Below are 24,411 nucleotides of genomic sequence, written 5' to 3'. Positions count from 1 at the left end.
AATCTTAATTTTCAGAATCATAGATAATTAGGGATGAACTGAGAGGAGAACCTAATTATCGGAACCTAAAGGAACAGACTTGAGTGTTAAATCACGAGAGTTGATTTAAGCTTTCGAGGAGCAATAGATTAACAAAGATCTTAATGGGTTTAATTGAACGTAATTACTACGAGAGTAGAGATTAATTTTAATTAAACACGTCCTCGTAGCCTGAGAAGGTGCAAGGATTAAATTAGGTTAAGACTACCTTCAAGATGGAATAGAATTAATTAATGAAAATAATAATTCAATATTGTTGGAACTCTTTGTGCGAACCCTAGATTCCCGGAAATCTCCTTATCTTATCTTAAAGTTTTATCTTATTCATTAATTGCATTACTATCTCTTTTACCATCAAATCTGATCTTATCATCTCAAAACAAAAATTCAATCTGTTTTAAAATTCAAATTAAAATACTAGTAATTCTAGGTCAAACACGTAGTCCCTGTGATTCGATATTTATTACTTGACGACAACCGTACACTTGCGGTTTTCCACACATCAAGTTTTTGGCGCTGTTGCCGGGGACTACGTCTCTTGATTTAAATTACAATTATTTTAATTCGAAATTTAAAAAAAAAAAAAATAAATAAATAAATAAATAAATAATATTTTTTTTTTTTGTTTGTTAGTATTTACTTCTCCAATTCAGATTTCACGGGTCACTTTCTTTTTTTTTTGCAGTGCCTTAGGGTTAATGCAAAAGAGATCTCTACGTCTTGGGAAACCAACACCACTTGATCCTGAGATTGAAAGAACTCTCCTGAGAAGGAAAAGAAACCTTTCTAGAGAATTTGACATGGCTGCACAACGAGATAATTTACCGCTTCGGGATTACTCTGCACTCGTAGCTCGTGGGATACCTGGAGGGGAGATGCAAACTGGAGCTACTGTACCAGCTTCTCTGGTGAATATGCTCAAACAGAACACCTTTGGAGGACTACCATCAGAAGATCCTAATGACCACTTAGAGGGGTTCTTGGAAATCTGTGAGACCCAGCAATTTGATGATGAAGTTTCTGATGGAATGCGACTCCACTTATTCTCACTCACCTTGAGAGATAAGGCAAAGGTGTGGCTAAGAACAGTGCCTAGAGAAAAGATAGCAACTTGGGAATTATGTGAAAGAGCTTTTCTAGAGAAATTCTTTCCTCCTTCTAAAACTAAAGAATTGAGGAAGAAAATCACTAATTTCCAACAAGGCACTGGAGAGACTATTTATGAAGCATGGGAGCGGTTCAAAGGATATCTTCAAGCATGCCCACAACATGGCTTCAACCGTTGGCTTACCATCCAATTTTTCTTTGAAGGATTGGACCAACAAAGCACCATGATATTAGACTCAGCAGCTGGAGGATCTTTCATGGGGAAACCTATTAATGACTGCATGATTATTTTGGAAAATGTAGCCTCAAATCACAGCTAATACAGTGAAAGAGAAGTCACAGCAAGGAAAGGAACTCCGGGGCGATATGAAGTGAACAATATTGAGTTACTCTTAGCAAAATTTGATACTCTTAATCAAAGATTAGACAAGATGGAAAAAGCTAAGGTTAATTCAGTGGCTACAAATCAAGTATGTGACCTTTGTAGGGAACAAGGGCACACTACAGTAGATTGTACCTCAATTTTTACTGGAGAAAAAGAAGATACTACTGAACAGGTGGCAGCTTCTCATAATTTCTATGACACTCCTCGAAGAGAGAAGAGTAATCCATATTCCAACACATACAACCCTGGTTGGAAGAATCATCCTAACTTTTCTTGGAAGAATAACCCAGTTCAAGGAACTAGCAATCAGCAACCTAATTTCCGTCCGTCCAATCACTTCATTAATGGGGAAGGAAATCCAGTACAGACACCCTCAATTCAACAAAGTGTTTCAAGATTAGAAAACCTTATGGAGAATTTTGTCACTAATCAAAAACAGACCAATGATTCAATGGCAAATTCTATTCAAAACCTTGCTGTCAAGGTTGAGAATATTACTCTCCACAACAAGATGCTGGAAAATCAAATTGCACAGTTGATGCCTAGTTCAAACAATTCTCCAGGTAAGTTCCCAGGTAAAACAGTTGCAAACCCAGCTGAAAATGTTAATGCTGTTACTTTAAGGAGTGGGAAGAAATTAGACAGACCTGTGTCTAATCAAAATGATAATATTGAGATTGATGAAGACGCTTCTCCTATGGTTGAAAAACCTGAAAAAGAGAGATTAGAAAAAGAAAAAGTATCTTCATCAAAGCCTCAAACTGTTTATCACCCTCCAATTCCTTTTCCTCAAAGGTTAGCAAGGACTAAACTTGATAGACAATTTGAAAATTTTTTAAATATGATCAAACAAGTGTATGTAAACATTCCATTTGTAGAAGCTCTACAACAGATGCCTACATATGCTAAATTTCTTAAGGATCTTTTAGCTAACCGAAGGAAATTGGATGATAGAGAGACTGTTACATTGATCCATCATAATTTGCCCAAAAAACTTAAGGATCCTGGTAGTTTCTCTATACATTGTCTCATTGGAAATCTAAGGTTTGAAAAAGCCTTATGTGACCTTGGGGCAAGTATCAGTTTAATGCCTTTATCAATTTGCAAGAAATTAGATATGGGAGAATTAAAGCCTACAGCAATGTCAATCCAGTTAGCAGATAGATCTATAAAATATCCCATAGGAATTTTAGAAGATGTTCCAGTTAAGATAGGTAAATTTTTAATTCCGGGAGATTTTGTTGTTTTAGAAATGGAAGAGGACAAACAAATACCAATCATACTAGGTAGACCATTTTTGGCTACAGCAGGCGTGATAGTAGATGTCAAACATGGAAAATTGTCCTTATCCATTAATGATGAAACAATGGAATTTAATATTGCTAAATCTGTTAGACAACCTTCTCTTGAAAATATTTGCTGCAGGGTTGATATATTGCCTAAAGACATGGAGGAAGAAGTCATGAGATCTATTTTGAGGGATCCCTTGGAGAATTTTCTAGTTGGAGGAAAGCACATAGATCTTGAGGGGATTCAACCTAATTATGCTTGCTTGATCGATTCAAGTCCCCCGTGTAAAGAAAAAGATCCTCTAGTAGAAAGTCTTCTTGAGTCTTCAACAGATTGGCAAGAAGAAAACTCTCCAAAGTTAGAACTTAAACCACTTCCTTCATCTTTAAGGTATGAGTTTTTGGGGGCTAATTCCACTTATCCAATCATAGTAAATTCAGCTTTAAATGAAAAAGAAACTGAAAAACTTCTCAATGAGTTGAGAAAATTTAGAAAAGTTATTGGATATACTATGGCTGATATAAAGGGGATTAGTTCTTCATTTTGTATGCATCGCATCTTCTTGGAGGAAGGATCCAAACCTTCTGTTGAAGCTCAAAGAAGACTAAATCCCAAGATGAAAGAAGAGGTAAAGAAAGAAATTTTGAAATTACTGGATGCTAAGGTAATTTATGCTATATCTGATAGTCCTTGGGTAAGTCCAGTTCATGTGGTTCCTAAGAAAGGTGGGATGACAGTAGTTAAAAATGATAATAATGAATTAATTCCCACAAGAACTGTGACTGGGTGGCGTATGTGTGTTGATTATAGAAAATTAAATAATGCCACTAGAAAGGATCACTTTCCCTTACCTTTTATTGATCAAATGCTTGAAAGGTTAGCAATGCATTCATACTTTTGTTATTTGGACGGATACTCCGGTTTTCATCAAATCCCTATTCATCCATTAGACCAAGAGAAAACTACTTTTACATGTCCCTATGGTACTTTTGCTTATAGGAGAATGCCTTTTGGCCTATGTAATGCACCTGCTACCTTTCAAAGATGTATGACTGCAATCTTTAGTGATTTATTAGAAAAAGAGATGGAAGTTTTCATGGATGACTTTTCAGTTTATGGTATTTCCTTTGATGACTGTCTATTAAATCTAACTAAAGTATTGCAGCGTTGCTCTGAAGTGAATTTAGTCTTAAATTGGGAAAAATGTCATTTTATGGTACAAGAAGGAATTGTCTTAGGACACCTAATATCTGGGAGAGGAATTGAGGTAGATAGAGCAAAAATAGAAGTAATTGATAAATTGCCTCTTCCAATTGATGTTAAAGGTGTTAGAAGTTTCTTAGGGCATGCCGGTTTCTACCGAAGGTTTATTAAAGATTTTTCAAAAATCTCTAAACCATTATCTAATCTACTTGTGAAAGAGGTACCTTTTAACTTTGATGTTTCTTGTAAGAATGCATTCTACAGGTTGAAAGAAGCTCTCACTACAGCTCCTATTCTGCAAACTCCTGACTGGAGCCTTCCTTTTGAAATCATGTGTGATGCAAGTGACTATGCTATAGGAGCTGTATTGGGACAAAGAAAGGACAAGAAGGTTCATGCTATATACTATGCCAGCAAGACTCTTGATGAAGCCCAAGCCAATTATGCAACAACAGAAAAAGAATTGTTAGCAGTCGTCTATGCTTTTGAAAAGTTCAGATCTTATCTTGTGGGGTCTAAGGTTATTGTTTACACAGATCACTCTGCCCTAAAGTATCTTTTTAATAAAAAGGATGCTAAACCTAGGCTCCTCAGATGGATTCTCCTTTTACAAGAATTTGATTTAGAGATTGTGGACAGAAAGGGAGTAGAAAATGTAGTAGCTGATCATCTCTCTCGACTTCCACAAGACCAAGCAACAAAGGAGGAACTCCCTATTAATGACAGCTTCCCAGACGAAAAGCTTTTAGCAGTTGTTGTGAAAAACAGTCCCTGGTATGCAGATTATGCGAATTACTTAGCATGTGGAGTCCTTCCTGAAGACTTTAATTATCAACAAAAGAAGAAATTCTTTAGTGACCTTAACAGCTTTATTTGGGATGAACCTTACCTATATAAGAGGTGTAGAGATGGTATCTACAGAAGGTGTATCTCAGAAGAAGCAGCTCCTCACATCATTCACTCATGTCATTCTTCCGCATATGGAGGGCATGCTAGTACGTCAAAAACTGCAGCTAAAATTCTACAATCTGGTTTTTACTGGCCAAACTTATTTAAGGATACCTGGAAGATGGTAAATTCTTGTGACCAATGCCAAAGATCAGGGAATATATCCAGGAAACATGAAATGCCATTAAATGGGATTTTAGAAGTAGAAATTTTTGATGTATGGGGAGTAGATTACATGGGACCATTCCCAAGTTCTAAAGGTTACAAGTTCATATTAGTTGCAGTTGATTATGTGTCCAAGTGGGTAGAAGCGATTCCCGCTCAAACGAGTGATTCAAATACTGTCATTAAACTCTTCAAAAGAATTATATTTCCAAGATTTGGGGTCCCAAGAGCTGTGATCAGTGATGGAGGCTCACATTTTATTGAAAGAAAGTTTGAATCTCTCTTAAAAAAGTATGGAGTCACTCACAAGGTTGGTACACCTTATCACCCTCAAACAAGTGGACAGGTAGAAATATCCAACAGAGAAATCAAAAAGATCCTTGAGAAGACTGTATCTACAACAAGAAAGGACTGGTCTTTAAGATTAGATGAAGCTCTTTGGGCCTACAGGACTGCTTACAAAACACCTATTGGCATGTCTCCATTTAGGCTGATTTATGGCAAATCTTGCCATCTTCCTGTAGAGCTAGAACACAAGGCTTTGTGGGCAATAAAATACTTCAACTATGACCTAAAGGATGCTGGAGAAAAAAGGAAATTGGAACTCAATGAGCTTGATGAAATCAGATTAGACTCATATGAAAATGCTAAGATTTACAAAGAAAGAACAAAGAGGTGGCATGACAAGCATATACATAGAAGAGAATTCAAGCAAGGGGACTCGGTGCTATTATTTAATTCCAGACTCAGATTGTTTCCTGGAAAATTGAAGTCAAGATGGTCAGGGCCTTTTACAGTTCAAAAAGTACATCCCTATGGAGCTGTAGAAATCAGAAACGATAAAGGCGACATATTCAAGGTCAATGCACAGAGATTGAAGTTATATTTCCATGGGGAACACTTAGAAAAATTATACTCTATGGTTCTTCAGGAACCTACTCAAGTTTCTTAAAAAAAAAAAAAAAATGAAAAAAAAAAAATATATAATAAAATAAAATTTCAGAGTTCCAGAGAGAATCACGACCGTGATTCTAAATCACGGGCGTGATCTTCTCTGGAAAATTTTTGGAAAACCCCAGAGAGAATCACAACCGTGATTATAAATCACGGGCGTGATCTTCTCTGGAAAATTTTTTGGAAAACCCCAGAGAGAATCACGACCGTGATTATAAATCACGGGCGTGATCTTCTCTGGAAAATTTTTGAAAACTCACAAAGAGAATCACGGCCGTGATTTCCAATCACGCCCGTGATTCCCTGCTGACGCTCAACAGATACAACCCGTGATTTTTGAAATTCCCCTTTCCCTTATATATTTTTCCCCCTCCTTTTACATTCTCACTTCTCTCAAACTTACGAACTCTGCCCATTCTCTCTTTTCTTCTCTCCCAAACCCTAGCTTCTCACTTCTTCTTCCTCTTCTTCCCTCTTCCTCCCACATTCACTCCTTCCGTTCATCCATGGCTCCCAAGCGCACCCGTATCGTTGGTTCGTCCTCCACCGCTTCCGATACCCACAGTTACGAGGAAGAAGCAAGTGAAATTTCGCACCTTCCTCCGAGGTTCTATCGGAACGATGAACAGCGTGAGCGGAACGAGGTATTACGCGTCCGCACTATCCATCCTACCAGGTATCTCGACTTCCCATTTATTCGTAAGTTGGGTTTACGTGCTGATATCAATTTCATGTTAACTAACATTGGGTGGACAACCTTTGCTACCATGCATAATGATGTTGTTTATCCTCGACTAGTTCTTGAGTTCTTGAGCTCTCTCCACACGGAAATATTATCTGGGCCAAATTGTTCTGAAGGTTTGATTTCTTTCCGTATGTTTAACCAAGAACACGAATTAACCCTAGCTCAGTTCAATAATATTTTTGGATTTCCCACTGGAGGGAGCACGAGAACCCCAAGTTCTTTCAACCCTGGTTCTTTTTGGTATAGTTTGACAGGTACAAGTAATTGGGTCGCTGGAAAATGTAATTCCTCTGCTTTCCGCCATCCCGCCATCCGTATTATGCACCGCTTTATTGCCTCTACTGTTTTGGCCCGAGGTGATTCTGAAGGAAAGGTTCGTTTGAGCGACCTTTTACTTTTATGGGCTATGATGGAAAATAGAGAGGAGCCTATTGATTCTGGCAGTCATTTGGCACGACAGTTCCAGAGTATTTCCAATACCAGCCACGGTGCGATTGTGAACGGCGGCCTCATTACCACTATAGCCAAACACCTTGGCTATCACGCTTGGCTGGACCAGTTAGAACCACTCCCTGGAAGCCGTACTATTAATTTTGCTACCTGCTCTTCTATGAACTGCATTGCGAAAGATGAAGATGATAAATACTACTTTGTAGTAACCCAGTCGGGAGTGCACCACCAGTTACCAAATCCAACATACACCGTGAAGAACCGGGCTACACGGCAGTTTCCACTGGAGCCATTAGAGGACCTACCTCCAGCAGCTGAGGAAGCGGCTCCTGCAGATGAGGAAGCAGCTCCTGAACAACCCCCTCTACATCCTGGACCTGAGGTGGACAATGCTGCTATCCTGGCAGCTATTCAATCAATGGATAACCGGCTGAAACAAATGGATGAACGCCAGCAGCATTATAATTACATGGTTGATCAAATGTATCAATGGCACATTCAACGGTATCCAGATGATTTTCCACCACAGTGAGATCTTTCTTATTCCTTATTTTACTCTGATGCTTAGGGACAAGCATTCCTTTCTGTTGTGGGTTGGTTGCATATTCATGCATTTTATAATTTTGTCAAAATAATCTATCATGCATTCATTAGCTCTTTGCTTCGGGACAAGCAAATCTTTAAGTTTGGGGTTAGGAGGATGTACGCATTTCATTCATTCATGCAAAGTAAAAAAAAAAAAAAAAAAAAAAAATCATGCATATATACATATTCAGCTAATCCCAGCTTGAATTTGTGTTTGAAAAGTAAATATTTTTAATGAAATTGTTCGTCTTTGAAAACACTGAATGTGATGAATTGAATCTTGAAGTCTCAGAACAAAAGGTTGAAAAATTAGCTAGTTTTGTGGCTAGCACTTGGTTCTTAGTATTGAGGCTTGAAATGATCGAGAATTATAAAAATAGTCTCTTGAAGATAAATTCTTTTTAATTCGTGCTTAAAAGCTTTTGGGGGGTAATAAAAAAAAAAAAAAAAAAAAATTCACCTAGCACCCCTTTGAGGTCATAGGTTAGAGGGAGAATATTCTTAACCTTAGAAAACTAAGGGAACTAATTAGCTACTGGGGAATTGTTTAGTAAAATAGCTACACCCCCTTTGAGGCTACGTGTTCTTGAAATTATCATCCTCTCTACACTGATTGGCTACTGGGGAAATGTTTTAGGTGAGACAAAAACAAAAATAAAAATATTACCCCTATTTGTGTCACAAGCATTGAAAAATTATTTCTGTTAAATTATCTTCGTTTGACTAATGAGCTTTACAAGATTTGACATCATGAAACTCTTAGAAACTAAGAGTTGGCGCTAGTAATGAAAGATTAAGATTCTAATTGGACCTTGTGAGACTAAGAGTGAAGATTTTAAATGCTCAGTTAATTCTTGATGATTTTTTTTTTTGGAATAAAATTATTGTTTGAGGACAAACAAAAGTTCAAGTTTGGGGTTATTTGATGTTGTGTATTTTACTCGTATTTTAGCACTTTAATTCACAAGAATTCATAGCATAATCATGCATATCTTTCATGTTTTTAATAAATTTTTATATCATTTTCCTATTTTATGCTTTTCTTGGTATGTGTTGTGTTTTCTCTGAGCAGGATCAAGATTTAAGAATTAAAGAGGAAATGCTGAGCTACAGGGAAAATCACGGCCGTGATTCTAAATCACGCCCGTGATTCACCAGAGAAAATCACGGCCGTGACTCCCAATCACACCCGTGAACGCCACTGACCCTTCATAGATGTGCTCCAGAGAAGATCACGGTCGTGATTCTCAGTCACGGCCGTGATTCACTTCGCGTCCCAGCTTTTTAAGTTTTATGTTTTATTTTTATTTTATCTTTGTAATTTTTATCTTGGTAGTTTTACCTTTTTACCCTTTTAGGTTATAAATTAGATGAGGTTAGCCTAGAACGGGGACTTTTGTTTTCGGAGACAGTTTTATTTAGTTTTTGACACTTGGAGAAGGTTGGGCGCCTGTGCCATCGACTCTAAGGTTTGCTTTTCTTTTATTCTTCTTTTCTTGGAGAACTACTATGAACTCCTGTGAGTAGTTTCCCTTTTTCTGGGATCAGGGCTTAGCCTCTGAGAACCTCTTTATTAATGCATTATTCAGTTTCTTAATTTTATTCCAATTCTTGATCTGTTCTTTTATATTTTATATATGAACTTTAATATTATTGTTTTCATAATAACATTAATTAAGGATGAACTGAGAGGAGAACTTGATTATAATTATGATAAACAATTAATCTTAATTTTCAGAATCATAGATAATTAGGGATGAACTGAGAGGAGAACCTAATTATCGGAACCTAAAGGAACAGACTTGAGTGTTAAATCACGAGAGTTGATTTAAGCTTTCGAGGAGCAATAGATTAACAAAGATCTTAATGGGTTTAATTGAACGTAATTACTACGAGAGTAGAGATTAATTTTAATTAAACACGTCCTCGTAGCCTGAGAAGGTGCAAGGATTAAATTAGGTTAAGACTACCTTCAAGATGGAATAGAATTAATTAATGAAAATAATAATTCAATATTGTTGGAACTCTTTGTGCGAACCCTAGATTCCCGGAAATCTCCTTATCTTATCTTAAAGTTTTATCTTATTCATTAATTGCATTACTATCTCTTTTACCATCAAATCTGATCTTATCATCTCAAAACAAAAATTCAATCTGTTTTAAAATTCAAATTAAAATACTAGTAATTCTAGGTCAAACACGTAGTCCCTGTGATTCGATATTTATTACTTGACGACAACCGTACACTTGCGGTTTTCCACACATCACTGCTCCTTCACCTAGTTCGTCCCAGGGGGTTTCTCGAAGCCGATACCTCGCTCACCGCTTCGGGAAGGGTCGCTCCGATGTGAGGTTGGACCATGTTAGTGCCTCGGCTGACATGGACTCGTTATGGAGTGCGGGGGTGACCGCCGAGAAATTCTTCCCCACTGGCTTGTTGAGCGTTGGGGATCAAGAAATGATCGAAGGAGCATGGCTTGTTGAGAGCTTTGACACAGCTTAGGTCCTTTTGCAGAGGGCTACGACCATCATGGGCCACAGGAAGCATAGGTGGGCCAAGCAGCAAGAGGACCTGGCCAAGCTGAGGGGCCAACTTCAACCCTGGAAGGATGCGAATAAGATCTTGAGGGAGGAGAACAAGGTTCTTAGTGCTTCCCTTGGTGAGGCGAAGCTGTAGGGGGCCGAGCTTCGATCTGTGAGGGGCGACCTTGCAAGGGTGCAGAAGTCTCTTGAGATCGCCTTGCGATCCAACGAGGCTTATACCTCCTAGGTGGGGGAGCTGCAGGAGCTCGTCGCCTTCTCTCGGGGTCGCGCCCGCGCTTTGGAGGATGAGGTGACGTCTTCTCGTGGCCAAGTGCGGGCTCTGGAGGATGTTGTGACTTCTCTTAAAGGAGAGTTGGCGGTGGCGGCTGAGGAGCGCCTCCGTAGCGAGGTCATTCTTGGTGGCCGGGAGGACGAGATTGCCACCTTGAGGGTGGAGCTTGCGGAGCTGGCAGCGGGGAAGGCGGCCGTGGAAAGGAGGCTTGCGGAGGTCGAACGCTCCGTTGTGATGGAGCACAAGAGGGGCTTCCAAAAGGCTGCTCGTCAAGCACGGCACCTTGCTCCTGGGTTCGACTTTTCCTCCATGCATGTGGAGAAGGTTGTCCGCTTTGGGAGGTTGGTCAAGGAAGACGATGTCAATGACAGTTCTAGTGAGAATGCCTCAGCCTAGGCCGCCTTTGTAATAGCTTAGTTTATTTCTCCCTTTTTCATTTCCTTATTTAGTATTTTCCTTTGAGCTCAAGTGTCAAACTCTACAAGTATTTTGTATATATATTGTTCTTCGAGATTCAATTTTCCTTACTTTGATTGTTTTTCTGTCTTATCGGGCTCAATCTTGTTTTTAGAGTGGGATAGACTGTATTAAGGGTTCGAATTCGACTTGAGATGGACGTCCTAAGGTTCGAACTTGACCTTGGGTTTGCGTAAAATGAATTGTATCGAGGTTCGTACTCGACCTCAGTTTTTGTGTAAAATGAATTTCATCGAGGTTCGGATTCGACCTCGAATAAACGCACCGAGATTCGTACTCGGCCTTGAATGAGCGTATGGAAGTTCGTACTCGACTTCAATTTGGAGTAAAACGAATTTTGTCGAGGTTCGTGCTCGACCTCGGGTGGGCGTATTGAGGTTCGTACTCGACCTCAATTTGGAGTAAAATGAATTTTGCCGAGGTTCGTACTCGACCTCGGGTGGGCGTATTGAGGTTCGTACTCGACCTTAATTTGGAGTAAAACGAATTTTGTCGAGATTCGTACTCGACCTCGGGTGGGCGTATTGAGGTTCGTACTCGACCTCAATTTGGAGTAAAAAGAATTTTGCCGAGGTTTGTACTCGACCTCGGGTGGGCGTATTGAAGTTCGTACTCGACCTCAATTTGGAGTAAAACGAATTTTGCCGAGGTTCGTACTCGACCTCGGGTGGGCGTGCTTAAGGTTCGTACTCGACCTTAGTAAGAGTGAAAGAGGTTGGTTCGATTTCGTCCTTTATAAAACAAATAAATAAGAATGTGGAACAAAATGAGTGATTTTATTGATCATTTTTGTGTGCCTCGTTAAAAACCCTCTCAGTCAAGGACTGAGGCGGGAAAAGAGTGCACAACTTCGTTCATACAGAAAAGAGAAAAGGAACTTAAGGAGCTACGGTGGGGGGACCCCCCTTGCTTTGCTTGCCGGTCGAGGAGATCTTCAAACTCTCGGCGTAACACTGCCGAGCTGTCTTCTGATTTGCTTTGACGGAGATATTCTTACCATCATTCCCTAGGAACTTCATGGTGAGGTGTGGAGTGGATACCACCGCTCCGAGCTGATTCAAGGTTGGCCTCCCGATAATGATGTTATAGGAGGTGTTGGCCTCCACGAGGAGGTATCGAACCATGATTCTTCTTGTATCCGGAGGTACCCCGAAAGTTGTTAGTAGGTCTACATACCCGCGAGTGTGAACTCGCTCTCCTGCGAAGCCGACTAGGGGCTCCGTGTGAGGTTGGATGAGAGAATGAGGGACGTCTAGCCTGAGGAACGTCGGCTAGTATAGGACGTCGGCCGAACTCCCTTTGTCAATGAGTGTCTTCTGTACCTCCCAGTTGGAGACTTCTACCACGATAACCATGGGATCATCCTGGTTGGGGCTGACGCCCGCGTAGTCCTCGTCAGAGAAGGAGATCGGCGGTGAGCTTTGGTGCGAGGCCGAGGTGGTAGAGTGGATGCAGTTGACATTCCGTAGGTGTCTCTTTTGGGCCGAGCTGCTGGCGCCTCCCTAGCGAAACCACCTGCGATTATGTTAATCACTCCCCGTAAGGGGGTTGTCCCTGTCTCCTAGCTTATCTCTGCCTGCACTGCGCCGTCGGCATTTTGTTGGGAGCCAGAGGGTTGGTCCGTGCGAGCTCCCGAACCTCGGCCTCTGCCACGCCCCCGACCACCATAGCCTCCTCGGTGACCCTATTGTCGCTGGATGTATTGGCCGAGGTGGCCTGCCTGGACAAGCTCTTCAATACGGTCCCAGAGCGTGCGACACTCCTCCGTGGTGTGACCGTGGTTCCTGTGGTACCGATAGTGCTTGGACTTGTCGGCGCTGTTGGGGGTGTGTCCTGGCGGTGGAAGGGTGAGTAGGTTGTTGTTGCTGGCTTCTTCCAGGATGTGGACTCTGGGTGCGTTCAGGGGAGTGTAGAAGTCATACCTCCCCCCTCTGTTTGCCCTAGCCAACTTCTTGAACTGGCTGTCATTGTTGACTTTGACCTTATCGTTGTGCCCCTGCTCTGGCTTCGCTGGTCCTTTTCCGCGAACCTGGTCATGGAAGGCGGAGTGTTCCTCCATCTGGATGTAACCTGCAGCGCGGGCGCGGAGCTCGTCCATGTCGCAGGGAGACTCACGACACAAGCTGTCGACGAATGGCCCGGGCTTGAGTGCCATGAGCATGGCATGTAGGGCGACCTCGGGATTCAGGTTCCTGATCTTGATCGAGGTGGCAGCAAAACGTTCCATGAATGCCCGGAGCGGTTCGTCGTCGTTTTGCTTGAGACTGGCCAGGGCGGCTGAAGTGACATGGTGAGGTCGGCTCGTCGCATATTGCACAGTGATCACCAATCCATGTTAATCCCAAGCGGGACCCTCCATGGATTAGCGGTTTTCATAAAAAGGAAGGGTTCATGGAGTCGCCACCAATGTTTTACTCAAAACATTGGAAAAAGAAGTTTAAGGCAATCGATTCAAAAATTGACTTAGGCCATGACAACCAGAGTCGGGTAAGGGAGTCGGTTACGCGTGGGGAAGGTGTTAGCACCCCACAGCGCCCCTTTCGGGTTCCCTATGACAGATTATTTCTAAAAATAATAGTGCGAAATTACTAAATTACCCCTATTTATTCTAAACAATTATAACTTAACTATCTACATGATGACAGTTAAATATACACACAGAAAGCAGTAAAAGGAAGGTCTTAAGAAGAAACCTTTGAAGCGTGCTTTTATATTCAAGTAAAACTGGGAAGCTTTTTGGCGTTCCCTCGCTCTACAAGCCCGCTCGCTCCCTCCTAGAAAATTTTAACTATGGAAATCCGGAGGATTTCCCTTCGACTCAGTTCGAGACTCAAGCAAAAAGCTCAGAACTCGAGAACTTTGTCGGATCAACTCTCCGAGTGATTTCTAGGCAGAGCACTGCTCAAAAAAACCCAGAATACTCAAGAAGAGGGTTAAAACTCAGTGTGAAAGTGTAGAATGACGTCCAATTGACGTCATATTTATAGGGATGAGGCGCAATACGGCCTCTGGGGGTCAATACGGTCCGTATTGAAGTTTTGAACTACAATACGGCCGTATTGAATTCAGTACGGCCGTATTGAAGTTCAAAAAACCTCAATACGGCCGTATTGAGTTCAGTGCAGCCGTATTGAAGTTCAGTGCAGCCGTATTGAGTTCAGTGCAGCCGTATTGAAGTTCAGAAACTTCAATACGGCCGTATTGAGTTCAGTGCGGCCGTATTGTAGTTTAAAATGTTCAATACGGCCGTACTGAACTTTTGGGAGGCCGTATTGGGCTTCATTCCCTCCACTTTCTTATTTTGAGCTATTATAAGACCTCTAGACCTACAGAGAATCCTCCTAGGGCCTTCCATGAGTCCTTCTGGCTGACTTTCCTTCAGTCTTCAAGAGTCTTCAAGCTTTATTTCCGACCCGGACAATTTTAGGGGTCTACAGCTGCCCCCCCTTTACTTAGTCAAACGGCCTTTTGGTGTACCGTTTGATAAGTAAAGGAGTTGACCCAATTGTCCGGGGAATGTGCCATCCTTCTGACTTGTAGTGTCTTCAGGTGGGAAAATTGTTGAGTAGCCTCTCCAGGTTGGTGCATACCTCCGCGCTTCTAGTCACTTTGGTAGCATGAGTCTTGCCCTCTCCAGGGTGAGTTTGCCCTCTCCAGGGTGAGTTTGCCCTCTCCAGGATGAGTTTGCCCTCTCCAGGGTGGCTGAGTTTGCCCTCTCCAGGGTGAGTTTGCCCTCTCCAGGGTGAGTTTGCCCTCTCCAGGGTGGCTGAGTTTGCCCTCTCCAGGGTGATTTTGCCCTCTCCAGGGTGGCTGAGTTTGCCCTCTCCATGGTGAGTTTGCCCTCTCCAGGGTGTTGAGTTAAGTTTGTCTCCACAGTCCACGATGCTGCTTCGACGATTTGTTTTTGATTTTGGTGCCGCTGAGGGCTGGATAACGCAGGGATCCGTCTAGGGGATGTGCAGTTACTCATAGGTTCTTGTGTCCCAACTTTCCATTGCGTAGTTGGTACCCATTGAGGAATTTCTGTTTCCTTGGGGTGTAGACACGAAGATGCTCTTTCTGATGTGAGCGATGCCTTATGATTTGGCTGACGTCCTTTCGACGATGGTGGAGTATCCCGATTATCCTTATTCGGGTGTCTCTTTTGATTTTTCTGATTTTTGTAGCCTCTGTGTAGGCTGTTATCCGCTGGGGGATTCTGTCATTCAATTCTTGACTGGCCTCTTCTGTTAGGCAAATCATCTTGATGTTCGGTGTTTGGCTGGATGCCGAATTCCGCTTGGGGAATATTTATTGATATTTTTTATTTTTCTCCTTTTGTAGGGGTGCCTCTGTGTAGGCGACTGGGGATTTGAAGTTCTTATGTATCCCAGAGTATTATTTAGAAAGCCTCTTCAGGCTTAGCTTCACTCTTCGTTTGAGTTGGAAAGCTATCTTCCACTGAGGAAGTTTAGGTCCTTTGACTTGGATATTTTGTTTGGATCATGCTTCCGTTGGGGAATTTCGATGATCTGGTTTGGATAGCTTTCTCTGGGAAATTTGGTCCAAGAGTGAAAGCTAAAATATCTCTGGGGAGTATTATTTCGGCAAGCCTCTCCAGGCTCAGTTATTCTGATGAGTATTATTTCGGCAAGCCTCTCCAGGCTCAGTTATTCTGTATGATGAATTGGTTTTTTGTTCAGCCCGAGAATGCAAGCTGAGATGTCTTTTGGAGAGTATTATTTTGGCAAGCCTCTCCAGGCTCAGTTATTCTGAGAGAGTATTATTTCGGCGAGCCTCTCCAGGCTCAATTATTCTGTGGGAGTATTATTTCGGCAAGCCTCTCCAGGCTCAGTTATTCTGAGAGAGTATTATTTCGGCAAGCCTCTCCAGGCTCAGTTATTCTGTACGACGCGGAATCTTTGCCTTTTTTGTCGAATTTTGACTTTTTCTGTATTTTTGCCTTTTTTGTCATTTTTTGGCTTTTTCTGTATTTTTGCCTTTTTGTCGTTTTTTTTGGCCTTTGTTGACTGCTGTCATACACAAGCAATTTTCTATTTTTTCTATTTTATGCAATTGCCTCATGATAAGGTCTTTGAATGTGCAACTAATGTGTGTGTGATGCACAAAAATGCAAGTTAATTTTGTTGATGTTTTTTTTTTTTAGAAAATGAATGGCTCTCCCTATCCTCCTCTTCTTTGGAGGAATTTCTGTCGTCGACGTGAGGGAATATTTTTGTGAGCCTTTTATGCAGGAGATTACGGATTTTATAGGAACCCCTCCAATTTTCTTTATTGACCGATTATTAAAGGAATTTCGTACAATTTTTATGAAATACCAATTTTAGAGGCATAATCACATGGTCAAGAGAGAAGAGAAAATGAATAGATATTTTATTGATATTCACAAGTGTTTTTACAGAAAGATATACAGAAGGATTTTCTGAAGAATGGCTGGCCAAGGTAGGCTATACATTGGGCTTAACAATTATATCTGTAATTGTTGCTCTTTACATTCCCCTAGTTGCTTCGGGTGAGATGCCTGAGCCAGGAGTGTAGATGCTGCAAGACGCTTGCTTCTAGAAGATAATCACTTGAGCCGCCTTTCGGTTTTCGATTCAAGTGATCGTTGCTTGCTTTGTTTTTGTATCTTATTCTTTTGCCCCTAATTTTTGCCTAGGACATATCCTAGCGGGGATAAATTCGCCTTTGTTTTGCCTAGTACCCTTGTACTGGCGGGCTTTTTATTTTGCCCTAACTTTTGCCTAGGACGCCCTTTTTGGGTTTTCATCCTAGCGGGCCTATGCAAGCAACGTCTTCAAGCACAGTACTTCTTTACCACGTCAGCGTTGACTGGGTATCGAAGTTCTTTTCCATCCATGTCCGTGAGGATCAGTGCTCCTCCTGAGAAGGCTCGTTTTACCACGTATGGTCCTCCGTGATTTGGGGCACACTTTCCGATTTTGTCCTTTTGAGTTGGTAGCAATTTCTTCATTACCAACTCTCCCTCATGGTAGACTCGAGGGTGGACTTTCTTGTCAAAAGCCTTTTTGATCTTCCTCTGATAGGCTTGACCATGGCATATGGCGTTCAGCCGTTTTTCTTCAATGAGGTTCAACTGGTCATACCGGCTTTGAACCCATTCTGCTTCGGAAAGTTTTGCTTCCATGATTACCCTTAGGGAAGGTATTTCGACTTCGACGGGTAGCACTGCCTCCATCCCATAGACGAGGGAGAATGGAGTAGCTCTTGTAGATGTGCGTACAGAAGTCCTATAACCATGGAAAGCGAAGGGTAACATCTCGTGCCAGTCTTTAAATGAGACAACCATCTTTTGCACTATTTTCTTGATGTTCTTATTGGTTGCCTCGACTGCCCCATTCATCTTTGGCCGATATGGGGAAGAGTTATGGTGTTGGATCTTGAATTCTTGGCACAGTTCTTCCACCATTTTGTTGTTCAGATTAGATCCATTATCAGTGATGATTTATTTCTCCATGCTTCCACTAGATTATTCTAAAATTATTTGGGACAAGAGAGAAAAGAAAGGAAAGATATTTTTTGTTCTAAAGTTTGTGTTTTAGAGGGGATTTATTTTTCAAAAATGGTTTTTGTAAGAATGGATGGCCAAGGTAGGCTTATGTGTTTAGGCTTGTTTGATTAAACACTTATGAAGTTAAAAAGTCGTGTTGTGATTCGACAACTTGGATAGCTTCCCTTGAACCTTTCTTTTTGAATTCGGTTCATGGTACCATCATGGATTTATTTTTGTTTTTTGATTGTCCTTATTTTTGCCTAAAACACCCTTTTGTGGCGTTTTAGCGGACCTTTGTTTTTGTTTATTTTTGTAACCCTAACTTTTGCCTAGGTCACCCTTTCGTGGGATTCCTAGCGGGTCTTTTGCTCTTATTTTTGTGCAGTGCCCTTTTTGAGTTTCCTGCCGAGCTTCTTTTATTTTGAAAGATTTCTTTTTACCCATGATGGCACTTGTCAAGGCCAAGGGAAGGTGCTCCAAGTTGTCACACACACCTCCACATAAAAATGATGTGGGTTTATTATTATTAAGATGATTTTAACCTCATTCATGTTTATTCAAACAGGGTTAAAAATAATGTGGTTTAGAATTTTATTATAAGCAAGAAAAGAAGCAATGAAGAATGATTTTATTATAATCATAGCGGAAACATGTATCCTTATTTCATCACTGATATGGGTCCCAATGTTGACCTCTTATATCTCTCGGCCATGCCCCAAATTCACAGTCTCCAATTTCTCTTGACGAGTTGGAGTAGGCGAGCTTCTCGTTCTAGTAGTCTTTGCAGATCCGGAGAGATGGCCTCCTCATCGCTATCCGACTCAACCCATTCATCCTCAACTTTCGGATCCCGGTCAGAGCGAACAATTACAGACATAATTATTTTATTGGTTCTGTTTAGGTTTAGAATTATTAATGTTAATGAGGAAAGAGAGAAAAGAACAAAAGAGAGAATGATATGTGAAAAATGCCTCTTTATTGATATGTATTAAAACTGTACAAAAACCCTTATTTACATGAAAAGGTTCTCATGATCTCGGGTACTGATCATGAGTCCCTAAAAGAAGAATATGGAGGGGCCCTATTGTGGCTTGCTCTTCTCTCTACTCCTGCTTCGACAAAGGATTCTTGCTCACGTCGGGCGCTGTTGAATCAAAAGTGATCCACCCTGCATCGATAAGGTCTTGGACCTTATTTTTGAGAGCTCTACATTTCTCCGTTGAATGCCCCGATGCCCCCGAATGGTATAGACATTTGTCTTGCGGTTTGTACCAATAGGGATGAGGTGGATCAATCTTCTTTAGTGGAACGTAAGCTAGAAGACGTGCTTCCACTAGCTTCGGTAGGAGGTCGCTATATGTGGTCGGAAGTTTATCAAACTTCTTCACAGGGTTGTATTGCGACTTTCCTGACTTCGAAGTGGAAGAAGATGAAGAAATATTTACGGCATTGACTCCTCCCTCCTTCTTCTTCCCGTAGGTCTTCTTGGCTTCAAATGATTGGGAAAGCCCAGCTAGCTTCCCACTTTTCAGCCCTTGTTCCACTCTTTCGCCAATGGTGATGATTGTAGACCCCTAAAATTGTCCGGGTCGGAAATAAAGCTTGAAGACTCTCGAAGACTGAAGGAAGATCAGCCAGAAGGACTTCCAGAAGGCCCAAGGAGGGTTCTCTATAGGTCTAGAGGTCTTAAGATAGCTAAAATAAGAAAAGTGGGAGGAATGAAGCCCAATACGGCCTCCCAGAGGTTCAGTACGACCGTATTGAACATTTTGAACTTCAATACGGCCGCACTGAACTCAATACGGCCGTATTGAAGTTTCTGAACTTCAATACGGCTGCATTGAATTCAATACGGCTGCACTGAACTTCAAAGGTTTATATCTTGTAGAGGGAGGGAACGCCAAAACGCTTCCCAATTTCTGTCAAGATATATAAGAAAGCACGCTTCAAAGGTTTATATCTTTAAAGTCCCTTCTTTTACCGCTTTCTGTGTGTACATATTTAAACTGTCATCATGTAGATAGTTAATTTATAATTGCTTAGAATAAATAGGGGTAATTTAGTAATTTTGCACTATTATTTTTAAATAATCTGTCATAGGGAACCCGAAAGGGGCGCTGTGGGGTGCTAACACCTTCCCCACGCGTAACCGACTCCCTTACCCGACTCTGGTTGTCATGGCCGAAGTCGATTTTTGAATCGATTGCCTTAAACTTCTTTTTCCAATGTTTTGAGTAAAACATTGGTGGCGACTCCACGAACCCTTCCTTTTTATGAAAACCGCTAATCCATGGAGGGTCCCGCTTGGGATTAACATGGATTGGTGAGCCTTTTAATAAAATTGCTCGTTTGACAAGGTCTCAGTTTGAGAATAAGTCATTCTAGCAATCCATATTTTTTAACAAATAAAAGAGTCCAACCATCCTTTCGCGAATGCCGAAAGCCCGTTTCGGGCCGGTGGCGACAGATGGCGACTCTGCTGGGGAATCTTCGAGAGTCAGTCCCATTTAGTGACAGATTATTTTTAACAAATAATAGTTAAAAATTACTTCATTACCCCTCACTTGTATGATAATATGTTTTATCTATTTGGCTTTAAATAACTGTTGTTTGTTTAATTTTCCGCAAATGTTTGAAATAAAAACTGCACACAAACCTTTGCACACAACAGTTCCCTCTATTCCCGGGGGCATGAGTGGTAAGCCATAGGGAGTGGATGTTAGTACGGCCGGTTGTCGAATGGGTCTATAGGTGCCCGTAGACCGTTGTCGGAAAGCATCACTCAAGGTGATAACCATGAACTCGAGTCCGACAGTGCGTTGGAGCTTTCCATCGGCTTACGACGAGAGGAATTGGGTCCCTATAATGGGGGCACCTTGGGGGCCTCAGACCGGTGAGAACAGTTAGAACCACCTTGAATATGCACTTTTCTGCAGGATACCCCTACCTCGTGATTCGCTCGTGACTGTTCGTGGATGAGTGAATTGTTTGTGCATTGTTTATGTGACATTGTTTGAGCATACATTGCATTCTTTAAACATACAACATTCCTTTTTAAAAGAATAAATGGGAATAAGAATCTTCCGTTACATGGTGTTAACATCTACCTTCATCACATTCATATAGGTAGTTTCCCTTTTCACCCAAAAATACAAAAAATAATAAATACAAAATACCCAAAAAAAAGAAAAAAAGGGTTATTTATCCAAACCAAGCAATATCATGCATCATCTTAGGGACATCCTAAAAACATGATAATACTTAGTTGAATAAACACAATGCATGCATATTCAACGTCATCATCTCATATCATGCATTCTTATCAAAGATCATGGAGGGATCTAGGTTTACATTTCATACATCCCTCCCAATAAATCATTAATAAACATTAATAAAAAGAAAGAATTAATCGATGCGTATGTTCAAAGAATGGATCGCACGTCGTTCGTTATCAAGTGTAAGCCAACAACCGCGCCAAGCGAGCGCACATCAACTCCGTTGTTGGTAATCAAGACGAATAAAGGGGAAGGTCCAACACCATTAAGGATCACTGCTCCAAGACCTTTCCCCTACGAATCAAATAAGGCTGTGCCGTGGATATACGACATCTATTCTTCTGCCTACAGCGATATCTCTAACATCGCTGGACTTGGGGGCATGACTAGGAGTGGCAGGATCTACACTCCCGATGATCTTCATGATAAAGCTCCCAAGAATAAAGAAAAGGAAAAAGAAAAAGAAAAAAACCGAGGAAAATAAAGAATCCGAGGAGGAGACTGATGAGCTATTAAAATATATCCGACAGAGCGAGTACTCCATCGTGGATCAACTTCATAGGACGCCAGCAAAGATTACGCTGTTGTCGTTGATCCTAAGCTCCGAACCGCATCGGCAAGCTCTGTTGAAAGTTTTGAACGAGGCATATGTGTCGCATATCATCTCCCAAGACAAGTTTGAGGGGATTGTTAGTCACATCACGGCTAATGATCACCTCACTTTCACCAATGAAGAGATCCCCGCCGAGGGACCTAATCACAACAAGCCCTTGCACATCTCCGTAAAGTGCAAGGAGTGTCACATCGCAAAAGTCTTGGTAGACAACGAATCTTCCTTGAATGTGATGCCCAAAAGAACGCTTGATCAAGTGTCAATCAAGGGAGTCCAAATGCGCCCGAGCAACATGATCGTTCGAGCTTTCGACGGATCTAAAAGAAAAGTAGTGGGAGAAATCAATCTTCCAATCCAAATTGGACCCACTATCTTCAACGTCGAATTTCAAGTGATGGACATTACTCCGGCATACAGCTGTCTCCTTGGCCGACCTTGGGTTCATGATGCGAAAGCTGTACCCTCTACGCTCCACCAGAAAGTCAAGTTCATAGTGGGTGACAAACTGGTGACTGTACAAGCTGAAGATGACATACTCATCAGCAAGCCATCCAACATACCTTATGTGGATGCAGCAGAGGAAGCTTTAGAAACTGCCTTCCAAGCATTGGAGATCGCCAATGTTGAGACATTTCCCCGAGAAATGAAGAAGGTAGCCCATATGCTCACCAAGAATGGATACTTGCCGGGACAAGGACTTGGCAAGGACTCCCAAGGAATTCCGGAGCTACCCATTATCAAGGATAATCCGGGGAAACAAGGGTTAGGATACAACCCTGTTAAAGATCAAAGAACGAAGAGGAATCAAGATCCTTCTCGACGTTCTTTAAGCCAGATCTTCAGGAAGGCCGGTTCACAAGCGTCAAGGCCGGTCGTCGTCATCAAGTGCTCTTCTCCTTCCGATAGAGATGTATAGGCCTGATGACTATTAGAGATTACTCCTCGGGGACAGCCCGACCCCCGAGCCTCGATAGGGCACATGTTTTCCACTATGATTATAATAAAATCATTCATCATTATTTCTTATTGCTTCTTTTCTTGCTTGCAAATAAAATTCTAAACCACATTATTTAACCCTGTTTGAATGAACATAAGTGAGGTTAAAATCGTCTTAATAATCAATAAACCCACATCATTTTTATGTGGAAGTGTGTGTGACAACTTGGAGCACCTTCCCTTGGCCTCGACAAGTGCCATCATGGATAAAAAGAAATCCTTTAAAATAAAAGAAGCTCGGCAGGAAACCCAAAAAGGGGGCTGCGCAAAAATAAGAGCAAAAGACCCGCTAGGAATCCCACGAAAGGGTGACCTAGGCAAAAGTTAGGGTTGCAAAAATGAACAAAAATCAAAAGTCCGCTAAAATGCCGCAAAGAGGTGTTTTAGGCAAAAATAAGGACAATCAAAAAGCAAAAGAAATCCATGATGGTACCATGAGCCGAATTCAAAAAGAAAGGCTCAAAGGAAGCTATCCAAGTTGTCAAAATCACAACGTCAATAAACAAGATTTTATTAACTTCATAAGTGTTTAATCAAACAAGCCTAAACACTTAAGCCTACCATTGGCCAAGCCATTCTTACAAAATCCATTTTTCAAAAAATAAATAATCCCCTCTAAAACACAAACTTTCGAAAAAAATATCCTTTCCTTCTTTTCTCTCTTGTCCCAAACGATTTTTGAATAATCTAGTGGAAACATGGAGATATAGTAGTCAATAGGAGGGTTGACACATCTTCTAAAGGAAAGGAAAATCATTTGGTTGATGACACCAAATCTCAATATAACATGCATCATTCCTCGGTTACAGAAATCGGCAGCACACAGCCCGTCTAGAGGAGTGGCAAAAATCCAAACAGAGAAACGCATCGGTTAATTCTTTTGAAAAGTAAATCAAATAGAATTAGGTGAATCATACTGCATACATGCATACAGATGATAGGTGTAATGGAAGATCACTTATTCTCTGTTTATTGAAAAAAACAAAAAATATAAACTTCAGAAAAAACAGTACGCCCGTATCATGTTCAGTACACCCGTACTAAAAACAGGGTTATGAACAAATTTTCAACTCAGTACGGGCGTACTGAAATAGATATGGCCGTATTGGCCACAAAGAAATATCCAAAGACCTCATCATGAGGAAGTCGCATAAAATAGAAAAAATAGAAAAATTGCTTGTGTATGACAGCAGCAAAAAAAATGCAGAAATTCAGAAAATCAATAAAACGTACAGAATAACTGAGCCTGGAGAGGCTTGCCGAAATAATACTCTCAGAATAACTGAGCCTGGAGAGGCTTGCCGAAATAATACTCTCAGAATAATTGAGCCTGGAGAGGCTCGCCGAAATAATACTCTCTCAGAATAACTGAGCCTGGAGAGGCTCGCCGAAATAATACTCTCTCAGAATAACTGAGCCTGGAGAGGCTCGCCGAAATAATACTCTCTTAGAATAATTGAGCCTGGAGAGGCTCGCCGAAATAATACTCTCTCAGAATAACTGAGCCTGAAGAGGCTTGCCAAAATAATACTCCTCAGAGACATTTCTGTACAGAAAAAGCCAAAACCAACAAAAAAGGCAAAAATACAGAAAAAGCCAAAATCAACAAAAATACAGAAAAAGCCGAAATCAACAAAAAAGGCAAAAACACAGAAAAAGCCAAAATCAACAAAAAAGGCAAAAACACAGAAAAAGCCAAAATCAACAAAAAGGCAAAATACAGAAAACCCAACAAATTATACAGAATAACTGAGCCTGGAGAGGCTTGCCAAAATAATACTCTCCAAAAGACGATTGAGCCTGGAGAGGCTTGCCGAAATAATACTCGTACAGAATAACTGAGCCTGGAG

At 41.2% G+C, this 24,411-nt stretch overlaps 1 protein-coding gene and 1 non-coding gene across 2 annotated transcripts; one reads left to right on the top strand and one right to left on the bottom strand.

Moving 5' to 3' along the window:
* The first annotated feature begins 392 nt into the window (after positions 1–392).
* Positions 393–10,374, top strand: LOC145956309 (uncharacterized). Its single transcript, XM_083071892.1, has 2 exons — positions 393–4,244; positions 10,165–10,374. The coding sequence occupies exons 1-2, from the start codon at positions 1,578–1,580 to the stop codon at positions 10,372–10,374; spliced, it is 2,877 nt and encodes a 958-aa protein (XP_082928018.1). The 5' UTR covers positions 393–1,577.
* LOC145956626 (small nucleolar RNA R71) lies at positions 1,209–1,315 on the bottom strand. The gene has a single exon (XR_014432865.1). It is a non-coding gene; the product is annotated as a small nucleolar RNA R71 (small nucleolar RNA).
* Positions 10,375–24,411: the final 14,037 nt, after the last annotated feature.

The sequence above is a fragment of the Cajanus cajan genome, chromosome 3 (genome assembly GCF_000230855.2).
Source record: "Cajanus cajan strain Asha chromosome 3, NIPB_CcT2T_4, whole genome shotgun sequence".
NCBI lineage: Eukaryota > Viridiplantae > Streptophyta > Magnoliopsida > Fabales > Fabaceae > Cajanus > Cajanus cajan.
Note: the sequence above shows the minus strand (reverse complement) of the source record. Positions and strands in the feature narration are given on the sequence as shown.